This window comes from Gobio gobio (genome assembly GCF_949357685.1).
Source record: "Gobio gobio genome assembly, chromosome: 15".
In the NCBI taxonomy this organism is placed as follows: domain Eukaryota; kingdom Metazoa; phylum Chordata; class Actinopteri; order Cypriniformes; family Gobionidae; genus Gobio; species Gobio gobio.
Window position 1 is genome coordinate 27,122,825 of NC_137108.1, and position 20,231 is coordinate 27,143,055.

Sequence of the window (20,231 nt, forward strand, 5' to 3'; positions counted from 1 at the left end):
TCTCTCATGGGAGCAATGGCCGCCTCCGCAACCTTCGTAAAGACGCGGGGCGACAGGGACAGGCCGAAGGGCAAGACGTGGTACTGATTTGCCCGTCCCTCGAACGCGAAGCGCAGAATGGGCCGGTGTCGAGGGAGAATCGAGACATGAAAGTACGCGTCCTTCAGGTCGATCGCTGCAAACCAATCTCGGGGACGGATGCACCTGAAGATGCGCTTCTGCGTTAGCATCCTGAACGGCAGCCTGTGAAGGGACCGGTTCAGGAATCGCAGGTCCAAGATCGGTCGTAACCCACCGCCTTTCTTGGGTACAATGAAGTACGGGCTGTAGAACCCGGACCTCATATCGGCTTGAGGGACCGGCTCTATCGCGTCCTTCGCCAGTAGGACAGCGATCTCCGCCCTGAGCACGGGGGCGTTCGCCTCCACTACAGTCGTGAAGTGAACGCCCCTGAACTTGGGGGGACGCCGGGCGAACTGAATCGCATAGCCGAGTCTGATGGTACGGAGGAGCCACCGAGACGGGCTGGGAAGCGCTAGCCAGGCTCCCAGACTCCGAGCAAGAGGGATCAACGGCACCACAGACGTACCCGCAGCGGGGCAGCGAGGTGGAACGCAGGGATCCGGCTCGGACGGCATGGGAGCGACCCGAAGCGGGATCTGAGTGTGCTGTGCAACACTTACCTGCATCCGCGGAGGGGACATGCGAGTGTGGGGAGGCCGCTTGTGTGCGTCCCGACAGCCGGCGTCCCCTGCTGGCGAAGGGAGAGGTACTTGAGGGTGGCGAGGCATGGGAGCGTCGACCACCGCCAAGCGCGCTCTCTTGGCACCCAGAGATATTGGAAACTGCTCTTTTATTGAAGTTTTGGGTGCCGCTGGCACTGGGGCCAGCGGCGGAACAGACAAACAAAAGATTCTCCCCCGGCCCTCCTCCGGGGGAGGGAGTGGTGCTGCAGCCATCTCCCGCAGAGCAGTTTCCTCCATCTCAGGGTTGCTTGCGACGACGCTTGCCACCTGGCTTGGCAGCGGCCTGAGCGGGCTGGACATCCTTCCCACGGCCGGCCCCACGCCGTCGGCTGGTGCCACCGGCGGCGGGGTGGAGGCAGCAGCGGGCCGCCGGGGCAGGATGTGCTTAATCGCCTCCGTCTGCTTCTGGGCGGCCGAGAACTGTTGGGCGAAGCTCTCGACCGCGTCGCCGAATAACCCAGCTGATGAGATGGGGGAGTCCAGGAACCGATATTTAACGGTCTCCCTCATGTCAGCTAGGTTAAGCCAGAGATGATGCTTCTGGACCACAAGCGTGGACATCGCCTGACCAATGGCACGGGCGGTGACCTTCGTCGCCCGGAGGGCGAGGTCTGTCGCCGTCCAGAGCTCCCGGAGGAGCTCTGGGTCAGGCCTACCCTCGTGCATGTCAAGGAGTGCTTGGGCCTGGTGGACCTGAAGCAACGCCATGCCATGCAAGGCGGACGCAGCCTGTCCGCAAGCCTTTCCAGTCAGACCGGAAGAGAACTTACAGGCTCGGGACGGGAGACGTGGGTCACCGCGCCAGTTAGAGGCGGTCGCCGGACACAGTTGCATCGCGACGGTGCGCTCCACTGGCGGGATCCCCACGTAACCCTTGGCTGGTCCGCCGCCGAGGGTAGTGAGGGGGGAGGAGTCACTCGGCCGGTTTCTAGCAGAAAAAGGTGCCGTCCACGACCTCGTGAGCTCCTCATGCACCTCCGGGAAGAAAGGTGTCGGGGCGGGACGCTGAGAACCAGCGCGACCCGCCCCGAGGAACCAATCGTTCAACCTAGAGGGTTCGGGACACGGTGGAGGGTTCCACACGAGCCCAACCCTTTTGGCGGCCCGGGCAAGCATAGCAGCCATCTCGGGGTCCGGGGCAGCCGTTGCCACTCCCAGAGGGAGGCAGTATAGCTGACCCTTCATCCTCCGAGGACTGAAACTCCCCCTCCGATGCAGCGATTGACATCTGTTCGTCCGCTGGAGCTCCAAAAGTCACCACTGGTCTCCCGTGGGAGGGTCCAGCGGGTTCTCTTGGAGGCTCTACCGGCTGCGGAGCTGAGGGATTAGGGGCCTGCAGAGATTCACTCGGCGGGTTTGCCCTAAACGTAATCCTCAGATCACCCTGGCCATCCAAAGAAGTAGGTCTTCCCGGGTTAGGGGTAGAACTAGATCGTGGGATGGGTAAGGGGACTCCCCCAGCCCGGAGGTAGGAGAGTCTCGATCTTAGCTCCGAGGTAGTCATGTTCCCGCAGTGGGAACATGAACTATCCACAAACGCCGCCTCAGCGTGATGTTTGCCCAAACACGTGAGACAGCGATTGTGACCGTCAGCAGGCGACAGGGAACGACCGCATCCAGAAACGCACGGGTGGTATGACATCTTGAAAAAGACGCAGCGTCACCCGTGAAGCTCTTTTTGTGAGGAAACGCTCTGTGCTGAAGCACTCAGGGGGAAACGCGACAGCGCACGGGATTGTGTGCAGCCCGTGCCTGTACTCAGCAGGAAAAACGCCCAACCAGACCAACAGTGCTGTTGCTGTGAAAACAGCAGTTTTTCTCTGCTTGCAGAGGCAGCCGATGAGCCAGCGCGGATCCCGCTGAAGTGTGCCGTTCCTCCAACACGCGTCTCCTGGATTCTCCGGTCCTCAAAGAAAGTCTTGCTGATAGCAGCGATATACTCAGTAATCTGAGTCCTCTTCATCTGCCGTTTGGCTCCGAAGTGAAGCTGTTGCTGTTCTCAGTGAAATCTTCCTGATTTCTTGATTTTCTCTACATGTGATCAGGAGATGTTTTGTCTACTAGATAAGTGGCAGCTCTACCATATGATACCACTAGATGTCACCAAAATGTTTCAATAATTTGACACTTTAGAGAGTCCCAGATAATGCAAAAATTTTAATCAAACCTTTAAAAAGAATCTGTGAAACATTAAAGAGATATACACTTGTAATCATTGGATTTAGAGTTAAGATTAACATGTTGATTGCTTTATCAAAGGCAAGTGAATATAGACCCAATCTGTGTAAAGAGCTTAATTAAATGCACATTCAATAGTATCAAGCCCAGGAACTTTACATGTTCTTCCCACCTGAGATGCTGGGATATAGGCTACAAAAGGATAGGCCATGCAATCATGAAAAGAATGGCTGCAACTCTTGTGAAGTCGGACACTGGGTAGTGATTAATAGCGGCTTCTCGCGTTTAATTCACAAGCAAAAGGAGGCAAACCACCAAGAGGATCAGAGAAGAAGAAACAGTCTTGGCACTGGAATTGCAAAATATGTCCAGACATTCACTAAAAGAGGAGAGAAATACAGATGTGATGATAAATATGATATATTCAAAACACTGTTTGTCTACACAATATTGGCACCTCAATGGAACATGTTAATTTCATCATATATATTTTGATACTGTACAGTTTGGAGTGTTCATGAAATAAGTAACTGTTTAATTTTACTAAATGTATCATGGGTTCTGATTGGTCAAAGAAATGTGCAGAATTCTACAATATTTAGTAGTTACAACTATGATGCAAAACACCTATTTACTATATCACCACCATAAGCAGATTATTTTATTATTTTTATGTATTAGTTATGTTAACCCCTAGGAGTCTGAGCTGTTTTGGGGCCCTTTAGAAGTTGACATGCTCTGACATTTGTGCATTTTTCAGTTGCTTATAAACACATTAATGGCAAAAGTGTAATTACACTGTATTCAGCACAAACTGGGCTACCATAATATGTGAGCAACATGTATGTACATGCTAGTATTTTTGAGAGATAATGTTTATGCATAATTTTTGAAAAAACTAAAAAAAATTGTTATAAAATTAAGGCTTCAAAACACAATAGAATTGTGTTCACAAGCCCTTTGATTACTGGATGTTTTCGTTTAGAGTTTTTGCTTTAAGCGAGGGACTATGGCTGAATTCAGAATAGCATACCAATCACTATAAAGATATTGCAGAAATAGTGAGAGTAGTGTGGTAGTATGCTATTTTGAAATCAGCATATATTCTAACAGAAGAATACCACTTAACACATTTGCTTATTCAAATGTTTTAGTAAAAATATGTAGTTTTAACATGATCTGTTTAACTTGTGACTATATAATTTGCATCACTCCTCACAACACTCTTTACATACAATAAAGTCATAAAATAAAAATAATGTAGGAATTTTTTCAACAATTTCCATTCACATAAAAAATCTGACCATGTGTGATCGTGACTTACTTAGTGGGTTTTGAGGGTGTGGGAAGAGCTCTAGAAAGGAAGATAGTGTTAGGTTTATTTCATCAGATGCTACATTAATGTATCCAATTTCCTTCAGTAAACTCTGAACACTGTTTTAAACAATAATCATTTAAAATGACAAAGCTATGACCTTCTATGCAAGGAACCAACACTATCTCACGACCAATTCGTACATATTTGTACGAGGTGGCTAAAACCATTTCCTAAGAATTGCACTTTGAATTTGATTAATAAATATAGATTTTTGTTTTTGTTTTTAAAAAGGTATGTTATGTAGCTATTTTTAAATTAAAAATAGCCCAAAATGTTATTAATGAGAAGAAAAAAAAAATCATCTTCTAAACCACCAGTCTTTACTTAATACACTTTGATTTGGAGCCCAGGGGAACGCAAAACATTTGCGGGAGAGTGCAAAGAATTTTTTTTTAAATAGCTTATTATTTAAAAAAAATAAATTCCCTCCCATCTCATGTTTTTATTTTTTTATGGCAGGCATCCTCAAATAGCGATACATAGGCCTAATGATAACGGTAGCACCATTTTACTGCTTCAGTTTAAAGTGAGCAGCGTGTGTCAAAACAAAGGAGATGTAGGCTACACACCCCAAGCGTTCAGGCCATTGTTGTTTATGGTAAGGATCTTTTAGAGATATCCTCTCAATATTTTTTAGCCAAACGTGTTTCATTGAAGCCCTTTCCGTTCCGTGCGTTGCTTCTCTCACCTGCTAAAGATGCTATAGCGCCACATTTAGACCCGCAGTTATTAACAACAGAAACACGGTGAGCAGTAAAAAACACTGCAGAAAACAAGAATGCAGCAAATATAGTTATTTTTATCTGTCATACTGTTCAAACCAGGTTTTTCATCTAAATTTAGCATATCAACATTTTATAATAAACAATGTTTTAAATGGGGAAAAAATTTGTAGATGGCAAGGAAAGACAACTTAAACTTTGAAATTACTAGATAACTTTAGGCGTTCAGATTATAATTTAGCCTACTGTTTGATTATTTTTAAAAACATTTATTTAGCAAAATTTTTGCAAAAAGTCCAGACTTCGAGGAAAACCCTGAACCCCCATACAGTATTTTTTTCTGTCACATGGCCTTCTGCCATATCTAATTGTAAAAATAATAAAAGCTTGATAAAACATCAGATACCTTTTAATATTCATATCTAATTGGACTCAACTGATGAAATATTTTAATACTTGTATAGAAAAATTCTCAGATGCTCAAATTCTCAGCTTTGGCTCTGAGGGCCCATGTGATTACTATTTTGGCAAATTACTTAGTTTGGAAAATTTTTCTTTCTTTTACAGGAGGGCAGATGGAAATTCATAACTATTCTAAAACAAAACAAAAAACAGCACACTGCCGCTGGAAAGGAAATATAGAGACTCTTAGTACTTTAATTGAATGCCCCTGCTTTAGGGGCTCCGTACTACTAAACCATGTTCTCCTGCAGTTTTATTCTTCTGCTGGAAGTTTCATAGTGTAGCTTTAATATTTTGTGGAAACCGTTTTATAAAGGCAATTAGTCACTATGCCTTGCTGTATTGCGAATATAGTCACATAAAGGGTTGCTGCATGATGTGCCTAATGCCATCTAGTCATGATTATATTCACACATACATAGCACACTCTCTACCTTATTTCTTAAATATAGTGTTTAATTTTTCATTGCCTATCTTTTTTATTTTTATTTTGTACAAGTTTACAACAAAAGTTAGAGGGATATTCACCTTATAGCACATGGTCCCTTCTGGGCACTTGCATCAGGAGAAATGTTGAAATTTTTCACTGTCACTTTAGGGCAGGGTAGAGAGTCATTCTGAAGTAACCCTGAGATATCTATGAAAAAGTCTTCAGGATTAGTAAACAACATTTAGTTAATTTGTTCTCAGAACATTTCAGCTGATATCACAGCAGCCTATTTGAAGTCATGCCATCATAGCCACACAGAACGTGTTTGTGAAAAGGAATGGAAAATAATGCAGGGTTCTAAGGCCAGTTTTAAGAAGCAGAATTAATTTACGAGATGTGAAAAAAAGCTGTGAAATGCTGCGGTCACAGACGTTTGTCTAGCACGTTTCCATTAAAAAAAGTGTTCTATGCGAACCAGCCCTTATTCTGCCCATTTTGTACTTCACAAAACCCTACCTTGCATGTTGAAGAGAAATATGATGTCACCACCCTTGATGAACTCTCTTCTAGTCAGATCATCTTTCGCTATGGGATATATATAGGCCCAAAACTCATTCACATATACAGTCTCATCGCCAATGGTGACTCGAATTCCATTTTTTCGAGGATTGTCCCAGTAATATCTGCCATCTGTTACAACAAAATGTGTCTTTTAAAAAGTCCTTTAACGTTAGAGATAATGTATTTGTAGTGAAATGCTGCATATAAACGTGTGTGAAGTAATCAGATAATTAGAAAATAATCAGATTCTCACTGGAAGAAATCTGAGCAGGGTCAGTGGTGATGCTTTGCTCAGAGGACATGCGCTTCTGTATGTGTGGATTCTGGTCGAGCATCTGGAAGGTTATTTGTCTCCATGGACAAGGCCACTGCAACTGGTCATCATTTGCACCAGATACCAGACGAACATACATATAAAGGTCATTCTGATACACTACTAACGCAGCCTGAAAGCGATAACCATCACTGGAGTAATACAATGAACTGTAATATGTTGAAGATTCCCTTATTGAAAAGTCCTTTATCTGCCATGTGTGGGGACACTCAGTCTCTGAAATATTGATATCATCCACTGAGAAGCCTCCACTGGAGTTTCCAGCTCCTTTACGAGCTTCAAATACAACTTGGAAGGTTTTATTTGCATTCAGTGACACATGATGCAGTTTCCAGTAATTACCAGGGAGTTCTGCAAGAAATTAAACTGTAAAATTAAACATTTTAGGAACATTTTAAAAGCATACCCATACGGAAATGTAATATATGTACATATGTCCCTATATATGAGTAGTGATATGTTTCATACAAAGCAATACATTATTAGCACATGCATACATCCTCATGATGTAAATTAAATATAAATTGGATTTATATGGATCCATAAATTGGATTTATTTGGATCCATAAATTTTTTTTTTTTTTATTAATTGCACACGTCTAGTACAATTATGTGGTTTTGTTTCATTAATATAGTGTGTGCTTTTTTCTTGATTTACCCCGAAAGAATGGAAGTGAACATGCTCCGGTGGGGTACATTGTAACATGTGAGGGGCACAATGTAACATGACCAAATGACAGCTTAAAATGTTACCTGATACAATCAAAAAAATATCCAAGACAAACTAAAATATTTTGTCAACAAAATAAAATGTTTAACTTTTTAAAATAAAATAATGGCATTTTTTAATCATTAAAAATATACTTATTTTTGAATTTGACAACAAACACATCGCTAAATACAGCATAGTTAAAAACATAATAAATAATAATAATACATTTCTGAACATTAACTCTCAGTCATTATTCACCCTTTTCTCATGGTTTCTCAAAAGAATTCATAAAAGTATAGAATATAATGGCATATGTCTAATAGGAGCACATTGTAATGCAGTGTTACAATGCACCCCATCTGCGCAACTGGGATTTAAATCGAGGCTTGTCTTCTGCTGGTTAGATCAGCATTAAAGAACATCTCAACTGTTAAATAACAGATATAAGATTAAAATAATTACGGATTTGTCTTATTTTAAATAAACACAAAAAACAGATGAAAACTAAACTTATTTACTTTGCTATGGTTAAATAAATGTTCAGTAATATCTTCCAGAGATTTTTTTAATTTTGGTGCTATTTTTTCGCTAAATAATGTTGATATGGCAACTAGTAAATACACTAAGTTTCGTCATTCTGGCATGTGTGGAAAGGGTTAAAACATGCGTGTTACAACTAACCCCGCGTTAGGTTGTTCCCCGCGCTCCCCTACTTCTTACCTGTGTTGGATTGTGCCAGTGCCTTGTCTAGGATTTAGGATTGTATATCTTCATTGCCTACTGGAACTTTACAAAGACTGGGACTTATACAACACTCAGATAAAAGACTTTGCATTGCAGAGTGTATATCCTTTTCCCTCTATGGCATTTTGAATTTTTTGGTACACCTTCTATATATTTTTTGATGGTTTTTGTTTATTTGTGTATCACTTTAGTATTTTGGGTTTGAGTTTGATTAACTGTTTATTTGTTTACTTTCAGTGTTGAGCTTTGCTATTCACAATGCTGTCTTGGATTTCGTCCATGTGCAAATAGATACAATAGATACAATTTATTTTCACTCCCTCATTGAGACTTACAGTAATTTTGAACACAAACTATTGGCAAAAGTGAATTCCTCTTTTATGAGGCTTTCTTATTGTATAAAAAAAACTAAGGCGAGCCAGTTACAAGCATGAAGGGGTTTGTTTGTGTTTTGATTGTTTATTTTTGAAGTCTAATAAAAAGCCCATTAACCTCTGCATCCTTGAGTCCTTCATCCCTTGCCTCACCTGACAATAAGTAACATTAAAAAAAAAATTTTTTTTAAATGTCATTTGTTTTATACATAAAACCTATACTAAGACTCTATGACATTTGTCAGTGATAGTGATTTGTCACATATATAATCTAATCATATAACGTGGAATAGAGACATACCGGTATGTCAATATATGGAATTTCTGATAGCTGTGCATATATGTGTATTTATGTTTTTACTCGAGCATATTAGGATATTTCATATATGAGACATACATGTCAAAATATGTATTAAACATACATAAACTTATATAATATATGGGATAAATGTATATGTCAATATATGGAAGTGTTCCAATTTCTAATAGGTTTCATATATGTTTTTACTTTATCACATATATTATATTTCATTTATACACATATATTACATTTCAGTATGGGTAGGCCTACATGTGTTTTTCCCCCTGTAATATGTACAGCACTTGAGGAAGAGACAGACCTGTGATCTGATCCATAAGTCTGAGAGTTCCCCTGGTGTCTGCATCATTCTGGTATTCTCGGATCCAGATGTTGAGCTGGTCAGACTCATTACCACTGTGATAGTAGTAGAACTGCAGGCACTGGACTTTGCAGACTCTTTTAGGGGTCATTGTCTTGCTCTCCATTCTGGCTGTGTCATCCTTGTTTCTGCCCTCAGTGCTAAAGTGCATGAAAAAAGACGTCCCTGCAGGCATGAAAACAGGTGAATAGTTGTGTGCAACTGTGTGGTACATTGACTGCAACTGTGAATGGAAGTGAAGCATTTATTTTTGGGCAATTAGTATAAATCACTTCCTGTGATGTCAAAACAGACACTATTGACTGACTGACTGACTGACTGAAACAGATCTCACCATTCTGTTCTTTGCTCAAGTAGGTATGGTCAGTCACATTGACACCTCTTACTGACTTCACTCTCTGCCAGCCATAATCAGCAGCAGAACAGACGCTCATCTGACACAGAGATTCATCATCAAAACTACAGTGGTCAAGGAAAGAGATGGAGGAACCTGCAATGCAAACAGACAAACACTGAGGCAAAATCAATTCCTTACAACTTCCCAGTCTTAACATGTTTTCCCTGGTCTCTCTTACATCAGACTTTAAGTCCTACTGAAATATTTAACAACCACAAACTGCAACTTTTTAATCTTACATAGAATCCACATAAACTATAAAAGCCCAAATAAAAACAATGCGCGTTAAATACTCACTGCATTTATAGAGTTTGTTGAGCTCAATCGCATCATATTCACTGATGTCCAGGCGTTGACCAATTACATCTTGGAACTCAGGAAGTTTGGTAATGATCGTGGATCCATTACCATTACTGAAGGCATTTTTATTATAATGCATCACAGAGTAATAGTCATACGGGATGCCTTGGGTGGTGGTCATGTCCTCGCCGTATTTATCGAAATTATGCCCCTTTCCTGAAAATAAAGTTATAAAGGCGATTGTTCATAAAGAATGGCTTATTTAAGTGCTGATGTTGATGAGTTAAATGGACACTGAAATCAGTATGTCAGTGAATGTCTAACTGTTTTGCTCTTTTCCTTAAAAACAAAATAATAAAAATATAAAGCAACCTTTTATGATGTTTTGAAAGTTGATTGTCACATAATCATCTCTGTCATATCTTGACTGCTCATGCCAAAATCCTAGTGCATGGAGAAACTCATGCTCAACAATGCCTTTTATTCCACAGCCATTTCCGATCGAAAGAATCTGGCCTCCAGGAGATGTGCGGCCGACACTTGAGAAACACCTGCAAAATAAGTGAGAGATAACAGCACATTCATGTTACAATAATTTAATGTCAATAACACTATAAAGTAAAATTATAATATTTAACTGTCGAATAACAAATATAATCATATAGTTACAAACAATGTTAAATGTTAATATAATTTTGTGCTTCTTTTCAGGGCTCAAGTTTGATCTCTCTGAATTTTTTTTTTTCGTTCTGCGTGGAGGCCGCAAATTTGGCTCCACAATCAGTGCATATAGCCACGTTTCCACCGCAGGAACTTTCCCCAGGAACTAGGAACTTTGGGGTGGTACTTGGTGTGTCTCGACCGCCATAAATATTTCCCCCTCCAAACGGCCCTGCTCGCGAGGTAGCAGTCTTGCTCTCTGTCTGTTGGCGCGCGTTGTCTCAGCAATAGCATGAAAAGCTGAAGCTGACGCGGCCTGACTTTGTAGGTCTCCGCCACCAAAGTAGACGTAAACCCACAAGCATTGGGCGGGTGCTTTGGGTCCCCGCGTGCTGCTGAAACGCACTGCGGGCACAGTTGCATCACAGTTCAATGGGGTTCTGAATTAAAATGACCTTTTTTATGTTCAAATTCCAATGTTGTGTTGTGCAGTCAGTTTTAACAATACAATCAATCTAAGGAATTTCTTTAAGAACGAGCATTCCCAATATTAATTATAGCTTTAAGAACAAGCATTCCCAATATTAATTATAGCTTTAAGAACAAGCATTCCCAATATTAATTATAGCTTTAAGAACAAGCATTTCCAATATTAATTATAGCTTTAATACGAGCATTCCCAATATTAATTATAGCTTTAATAACAAGCATTCCCAATATTAATTATAGCTTTAATAACAAGCATTCCCAATATTAATTATAGCTTTAATAACAAGCATTCCCAATATTAATTATAGCTTTAATAACAGGCACTTCCGATGTTAACTTTAGCTTTAAGACAAGCATTCCCAATATTAATTATAGCTTTAATAACAAGCATTCCTAATATTAATTATAGCTTTAATAACAAGCATTCCCAATATTAATTATAGCTTTAATAACAGGCACTTCCGATGTTAACTTTAGCTTTAAGACAAGCATTCCCAATATTAATTATAGCTTTAAGAACAAGCATTCCCAATATTAATTGTAGCTTTAATACGAGCATTCCCAATATTAATTATAGCTTTAATAACAAGCATTCCCAATATTAATTATAGCTTTAATAACAAGCATTCCCAATATTAATTATAGCTTTAATAACAGGCACTTCCGATGTTAACTTTAGCTTTAAGACAAGCATTCCCAATATTAATTATAGCTTTAATAACAAGCATTCCCAATATTAATTATAGCTTTAATAACAAGCATTCCCAATATTAATTATAGCTTTAATAACAGGCACTTCCGATGTTAACTTTAGCTTTAAGACAAGCATTCCCAATATTAATTATAGCTTTAAGAACAAGCATTCCCGATATTAATTGTAGCTTTAATACAAGCATTCCCAATATTAATTGTAGCTTTAAGAACAAGCATTCCCAATATTAATTGTAGCTTTAATACGAGCATTCCCAATATTAATTATAGCTTTAATAACAAGCACTTCCGATAGTAACTATAGCTTTAAGAACAAGCATTTCCAATATTAATTATAGCTTTTAAGAATGAGCACTCCGAAAATTAGCTTTAAGACAAGCACTTCCGATATTAATTATAGCCTTAATAACTAGCACTTCCAATATTAATAATAGCTTTAAGACAAGCACTCCCGATATGAATTATAGCTTTACAAATGAGCACTTCCAATATTATATTAATTATAGCTTTAAGAATGAGCATTCCCAATATTTATTATAGCTTTAAGACAAGCATTCCCAATAGTAATTATAGCTTTAAGAACAAGCATTCCAATATTAATTATAGCTTTAAGAACAAGCATTCCAATATTAATTATAGCTTTAATACGAGCATTCCCAATATAAATTATAGCTTTAATAACAAGCATTCCCAATATTAATTATAGCTTTAATAACAAGTATTCCCAATATTAATTATAGCTTTAATAACAGGCACTTCCGATATTAATTACAGCTTTAATAACAAGCATTCCCAATATTAATTATAGCTTTAAGAACTAGGGGTGTGACGGTTAGTATATAACCGTGAGACCGACGGTTATAGTTAAACACCGTCATTAGAACTCTATAACCGCCAAAACCGTGTTATTCAAATATTTTTTACAAACATAAAAATTTTTTTTTTTTTAGATAGGTTCCCTCAGCTGACGAGGGAAACGGAGGCGGAGTTAGTGGTGCTTCGGAGGCTGCTACTGCTGGAGATGATTCGGGAGAGGTCTGTGCACCACCCCCTACCAAGAAGAGAAATCTTGGAGATCTCCTTAATAAACGGAGGTCTGAAATCTCTGCCACTCTACCGATCAGAGCGCACGTTAACCCGCTATCTCCAAGAACAACCAAATGACTCTATGGCTTATCCACTAGCATGGTGGAGAGACAATGAAACACGCTATCCGCTCTTAGCAAAATTGGCACGTAAATACATGTGTATTTGTGCTACAAGCACAGCATCAGAGAGAGTTTTTAGCACTGCGGGAAACATACCCCTGTCAGATCGTCACTAAAACCAAGTAAAGTGAACATGGTGTTCCTGTCACGGTAATTAGGTAAATCGGTAGATAATATATCTCTTTACATAAATAGCCTACTACTTTCTACTTAAAACTATAATTTCGTTATTTTTACTAACCCAAATAATGACTCGTCCGCACGTGAGGGGGAAAAATGGCTTCCTTCCACTTAAGAGTTGAGCTCTTTATATTTTAATATATCTCTTTACATAAATACTATTTTCTACTTTTAAAAATTAATTTTGTTATTTTACTAACCCAGTGTTTTGTATGTGAATGCTGTTTCACGTGAATATTAGCCTACCACAGGAGTGAAGCACAAAGCTTTGTTTAGCCTACAAAGGAAATAATGGTCAGAGAGCACTTTTTCCTTCTGTTTTGTGATCTGGTCAATCGATTTTCCGTGAATTTTAACAATAGCCCTAGTCCATTTTATCCCAATGGACATGGACATCTCGTTTCTTTTCCAAAATCTTCACTCACGTCGCACCCATTTTCGCAGGGGATTATAAACGTTTCTTCCTTTCGTTTGCTTATAATTAAATCTATTATAACTATTCACATCCTTTACTGTGGGAAAGTATAACAAAAAAACACTGTGGGACGAATACTTTTTTACTTCAAATTGTAGGCCTATTTAACACAGTTTGTTCTTGTTATTAAACTTAGCAAGGCGCGTCAAGTTTGGTTTATTTGAATAGCGCATTTCACACACGCCGGTGATTTTAGTTTCGTTTTCTCTGGCAGTGAATAATCAAACATTGCCTAAATGTCTTGACCCTGTGGAAGATAAAATCCGCTCTTCAGACATTTTACAAACACTGTTGCCTTGAAACATCAGGAGAAACTATAAGGATGAAGATATTCGAGAAGGTGTCTATCCAGTGTCCCATTCATCTCAAAACGCAGAGCGGTATATGACGCATCTTTGCGGGGAAATAGTAATCAAATATTTTTCTAATAGTATATATTTAACTAATATTTAATTTTCTTATATTCTTGAGGTAACCATTATTTACTGAAAATCGTTTAAATATTTTATAGGCTGTGTTGTTTCACTAACGGAAGTGCTAAAATAAACACGCATGGATGTTTCAGCCTCAAATGATTTCAAAATGTAGGCTATATATATCTGGCATAGACTACAGTATTTAAAATAGCATATGCATTAGTTACATTCTCAATTTAATTTACAGAGCAATCCCTGCTAAGTTTTTAGTTTAACTAATACTATAGAAGCGGATTAGTTTAACTAATACTATAGAAGCGGAATACACTCGCAACGGGGGCGTGTGGTGGCGCTCCATCATGACAACCCCCCCCCCCCCTCCTCCTCCTCCGACGACGACGGTTTTGTTACGAACCGTCACATTTTACTCACATCATAACCGTCATCACCAATTCTGAAACCGGCACACCCCTATTAAGAACAAGCATTCCCAATATTAATTATAGCTTTAATACAAGCATTCCCAATATTAATTATAGATTTAAGAACAAGCATTTCCAATATTAATTATAGCTTTAATACGAGCATTCCCAATATTAATTATAGCTTTAATAACAAGCACTTCCGATAGTAATTATAGCTTTAAGAACAAGCATTTCCAGTATTAATTATAGCTTTTAAGAATGAGTACTTCGAAAATTAATATAGCTTTAAGACAAGCACTTCCGATATTAATTATAGCCTTAATAACTAGCACTTCCAATAATAATTATAGCTTTAAGGACAAGCACTCCCGATATGAATTATAGCTTTACAAATGAGCACTTCCAATATTATATTAATTATAGCTTTAAGAATGAGCACTTACAATATTAATTATAGCTTTGAGAACAAGCACGTCTGATATTAATTATAGCTTTAATAACAGCATATCCAACATTAATTATAGCTTTAAGAACAAGCATTTCCAATATTAACTATAGCTTTAAGAATGAGCACTTCCAATATTATAGCTTTAAGAACGAGTGCGTTCCCGATTTCAACTATAGCTTAAGACAATATTTCTAATAGCAACTTTAGCTTTAAGAATGAGTACTTTCAATATTATAGCTTTAAGACAAGCGCTTCCGATATTAGCTATAGCTTTAAGACAAGCACTTCCGATATTAATTATAGCTTTAATAACAAGCATTTCCAATATAAGTATAGCTTTAAGGCACGCGCTTCAATATAAGATATAGCTTTAAGAACGAGCACTTCCAATATTAATTAAAGCTGCGAGCAGCGATGACGGGCCCAAGCCGGTGGCGCCACCACGCCGGTGGCATCAGCTTAACTGTGCACGGCAGGCAATATGCATTTAAACAGGAGAATATTTTAGAATCGCTCGAATATGCCACATTTACCGCAGCAACTGGTGCCACTATCACCACAAGCCACACCCATGATGTAATTTAAATCTAGATTAATTTTAATGTCATAGGATAAAATAGATAAAAGTTATCTTTTCCTGCTCAAAATTTTGTAAGTCCAGAAGGCCAGTATTTAATTCAAGGTGTTTGTAGTTCTTTTTTACTAATTCACACTAAAGTGATAGTTTTTTGTGATAGTCTATGATACGAAAGGGTTAAATTAACTTTCCCAGAGAGAAAGGCACACACACAAACTCACAGGGTGAGAGAGACACCCCCCTCCCCCCCACACACACGTGCGCGCACACACACTCAAACACACACACAGGGTGAGCCTGAGAGTGAGGGGGGAGGGGAAGGACTGAGAGAGAGGCAATCTGCACATTGAACAAGATTTTAACAACAAAAAGAAATAAAATCTAAATGGTGGGAGAAAGTTTTTTTTATTTCACTCTCTGAAAAAATTATTTTGAATATATTTGAAATCAATATGTGTGGTCCAATATAAAAAATAAATGACAAAATTAATAAATGGAACCAAATCACAGAAACAGCAAAGATGATTTTAATATCAGTGTTAGGTAAGAGTAAGATGCGTGTCTACATTTTATGGAAGTTTATTATAAATAGCCACTTTTATAAAATCATGTGAAATTTATGTTTTAATACATTTATATTATATCAGTAAATAATTAATTTAAAGACATATGCATCATCCGTGATCTTGGCAAACACATCACATGACGTTTTTATTTCAAGTGAAAGTTATTTGTGATAGCCTATTTAAAAAGGGTTAAATTATCATCATCAAGAGAGAAAGTCACACACACACACACACACACACACACACACACACACACACACACACACACACACACACACACACACACACACACACACACACACACACACACATGTTTGTTTTTGTGAAATGTGAGGACATTCCATAGGCGTAATGGTTTTTATACCGTACAAACCGTATTTTCTATTCCCTTACACTGCCCCTGTCCCTAAACCTAACCCTCACAGGAGACTGTGCAGTTCACTTTCTGTGAAAAAAAACTTGTTCTGTGTGATTTATAAGCATTTTGAAAAGTGAGGACATGGGGAACGTCCTCATATTTCACCCTCTTTTTGTAATACCTATGTCATACCCATGTCATTATACACATTTGTGTCCTGATATTTCACAAAAACATGCCACACACACACACACACACACACACACACACACACACACACACACACACACACACACACACACACACACACACACACACACACACACACACACACACACACACACACACACACACACACACACACACACACACACACACACACAGTGATAGAGTGAGAGTGAGGGAGAGGGGGAGGGGAAGGACTGAGAGAAAGGCACACACACAAACTCACAGGGTGAGAGTGAGGGGGAAGGGGAAAGACAGGCAGAGGGCATTCCATAGACTTAATGGTTTTTATTAGGGGTGTAACGATTCGTTTTAACAACGATACGATTCGTATCACGATTTGAGGTTGTCGATACGATTCAAGGACGATATTGGTTAATTTAGAACGATACGATCCGAAACGATTCAGTGACTTGAAATCGATTCAGTAACTTTTTAGCCAAAAATTGTGTGACTGAAATAAATATCTGGATACTGGTCAGTGCAGGTGAAGTTTCCTAGATTCCTGTTGTTTCTTGTAAGGGAATCCGGTATATCAATTAATTATGGATATAAACAAACAAGTAAACAACAATTAATGGCAAATGCATTAAAATTTTATTTGAATAAAGTGCAACCAACAGTTTAGGTTGAATTAACAGGAAGATAACCTTTTCTGCTCTCATTTTCAATATTCAATACATATTCAATAAAAGCACAGTAAGTGCAACCAACATTTCAACAGTAGGTTAACCTGCTACTTCTGCTTTTGTTTTCCAACATAAAAATATTACAATATTAATATAAAAAATAAAGTGCAACTAACTTCTCTTCAGGTTTAATTAATAGTAAGTTTACCTGCTACTTTTGCTGTTGTTTTTCAACATTAAAATAATACACATACAATATTAATATCAAAAATAAAGTGCAACCAACATTTCTTCAGATTGAATAAACTGGCCTGCTACTACTCTCAGTTTAATAAACAAACAATATTTAACAAAAGATAAAATGTAACCAACTACTCTTCAATGACTCTACAGATTTCTTTTTCAAAAATATCACCATGATCTGACCTCAGAACACTTCTCTGTGCGTTCACTATGTCGCCAGCAGTATTAAAAACTCGCTCTGCTGGCACACTGGTGCCAGGAATGCACAGGTAACAAGCAAGGGTTGAAAGTACAGGTAGCGCTTTCTCCTGGTGGCTTGATAATTTCTCGCTCGTTGGCTTCTCCTCTGCCATGCGCCATGCTATGTTTTGTTTTCTCAAGCCCCGTTCACACCGCCAGCGACACGCAGCGACAAAGCGACACGATCCCATTCATTTCAATGAGCGCTGCTGCTGGTGCGTTGCGATGATGTCACAGATAGGCAGACTGAATCGAGTAACGTTTAACGCCTTTATCATTAAAAGTGCTAAGAAAAAACATCCATATAAAGTCTGACGTGCTTAAATCCAATGCGTTATTTCCTATGATCGATACAATCGATTGATTACCTTTTAAAACGATGTTAGATCGATATATGTCGTCCGGAAGGCCAACTTGCCGAGCACAGATCGATGTAGTTAGATCATAGGAAAATAAATCGATACATCGATGTAGTAGATGAATCGTTACACCCCTAGTTTTTATACTGTACAAACTGTACATTCTATCCCCCTACACTACCCCTAAACCTACATATCACACACACACACACACACACACACACACACACACACACACACACACACACACACACACACACACACACACACACACACACACACACACACACACACAGGGCCGTTTGAAGAAATTTGGGGGCCCCAAGCAAAATGGACATAGAGACAGTGCAAATACTGTTGTTGCATATACTGTCCATAAAATTTGAAAACATTTGCAAAAAACACCACTGTATCATTAAAAAAAAAATTGTAAACCTTTAACCATTTTCAAAACATCTATAAACATTACATAGATAGACGGACCAGATATTCCTAACACTTTGGGAATACTTAAGGGTTACTAGTTGGTTTGTAAACTGTCTATAAACATTATCTAGATGGTTATTATAAAGTTGCAACAGATGACTATAATACCTTGATAAATAGTTAATAAACAGTACCAGTAAAACATGTGGGTTGTCCTGATACTGTACTTCAAAATGTAACAGTGTAAAAATTGCCACAGAATAAAGTAATTGTTCAAGATCCATTGGTAACTTATAAAAATAATGTCATATTTGCAAACTGTCACTACCGTATATATCCCGACACTAGCACACTAAGATAAGCTATGAAAAAAATAATGCTCCTCTGCCTCTTTCTGGTTAAATAATGTTTATAATAATTGTTAATATAGCATGCTATATTAACTATTCCAGGTTATTTATGCATAGCATAAATAATAGTTAGTATAGCATGCTATGCCACTTTCATCAAAACATATTACAAAGCTATAGCAATCTCATGTCATTCCGTCTGTTCGAAAAAAAAAAAGTTGCACTAACTGTTCGTTACAAGCAGCATTTGCCGTCAGGCAGGTAACGATAGCTAACATAAACATATTTTGCTAGCCTACCTGCTGCAAACTTACACCATTTTTGTACAAGACAAGTAGAGCTATTTTATCCAGTGTAATTTATCACATACCACTATCTTGTTTTTTTCTTATCCTCCTCTTCCTTTCTCTATTTTCTTTTCTGGCTTCCTGAAGCATAAAATTCCGCTTCAAATCCGAGGTTGTTTTGTATTTTTCCGGCTGCAGAGATCGCGTGGTTGGCTGGCTGCTGTCAGCGACTTCTGAGAGGGGCCCCTTAAGGGGGATCCCGATAACAGTGTCATTGCACTTTACTGCATTGACTATCAATGGGGCGCTCACACAGTTTGTCGTTTCATTTTATTCTTAACCTGTCGCTGTCTTGGGGCCCCAGGCCAGCTCGTATTTACGTAAATCAACCGCCATTTCATTGAGAGCGACAGTAGTGTAGGGGTAAGACGCACGGCATCTAGTTTTGACACAAATCGACCCGCGGTCCGAGTCCGGCTTTCGCCGAAATCAATCTTCTCCGTTTTCCCATCACATATCAAATCGGAAAGGCATTTATTTTCAATACAAATTAAGAAAATATTAGAAAAGGAAATAAAGCGTCTAATATGTGTTTAATAATAAGTGTTTATCGATTAGGGTTAGGTAAACAGACATGTGCTGAATGTTAGAGACGATAAAAGTGAGTGGGTCCAATATCATTGATCGTAAAAAGTGGCTGGGTCTTGTCCCACACACATACAATGGTTCCGACGCCCATGTGTGTGTGTGTGTGTAACGTTAGCCATGAAAGTTAAGTGTCGCTGGTGTCATATTTGTGCAAAGGAGAACATCATACCGTATCATCTTGAGGTTAGGATTAGGTATAAATCAACGGACAGGGAGAACCGCTCCAGTAATAAATGGTTTTTGCGCAGGTATTGAGAGGTTAGGGTTAGGGTTAGGAAACAGCTAAGACTAAT

General features: G+C 38.9%; 1 protein-coding gene across 3 annotated transcripts in view; it reads right to left on the reverse strand.

Moving 5' to 3' along the window:
* Positions 1 to 2,884: 2,884 nt before the first annotated feature.
* Positions 2,885 to 20,231, reverse strand: part of LOC307138091 (meprin A subunit beta-like) — a 58,298-nt gene continuing 40,951 nt past the window's right edge. For 2 of the 3 annotated variants that reach the window (XM_079836230.1, XM_079836231.1), the window contains exons 8-16: positions 10,391 to 10,569; positions 10,016 to 10,234; positions 9,656 to 9,811; positions 9,262 to 9,486; positions 6,731 to 7,162; positions 6,433 to 6,606; positions 6,015 to 6,123; positions 4,249 to 4,278; positions 2,885 to 3,303 (exon numbers count right to left, since the gene is read on the reverse strand). In XM_079836230.1, coding sequence (XP_079692356.1) covers positions 3,210 to 3,303; positions 4,249 to 4,278; positions 6,015 to 6,123; positions 6,433 to 6,606; positions 6,731 to 7,162; positions 9,262 to 9,486; positions 9,656 to 9,811; positions 10,016 to 10,234; positions 10,391 to 10,569 — 1,618 coding nt within the window. In that variant the 3' untranslated portion in view covers positions 2,885 to 3,209. Of the gene's footprint in view, positions 3,304 to 4,248; positions 4,279 to 6,014; positions 6,136 to 6,432; positions 6,607 to 6,730; positions 7,163 to 9,261; positions 9,487 to 9,655; positions 9,812 to 10,015; positions 10,235 to 10,390; positions 10,570 to 20,231 lie in introns of all 3 variants that reach the window. The other variant, XM_079836229.1, reaches the window with a different exon arrangement.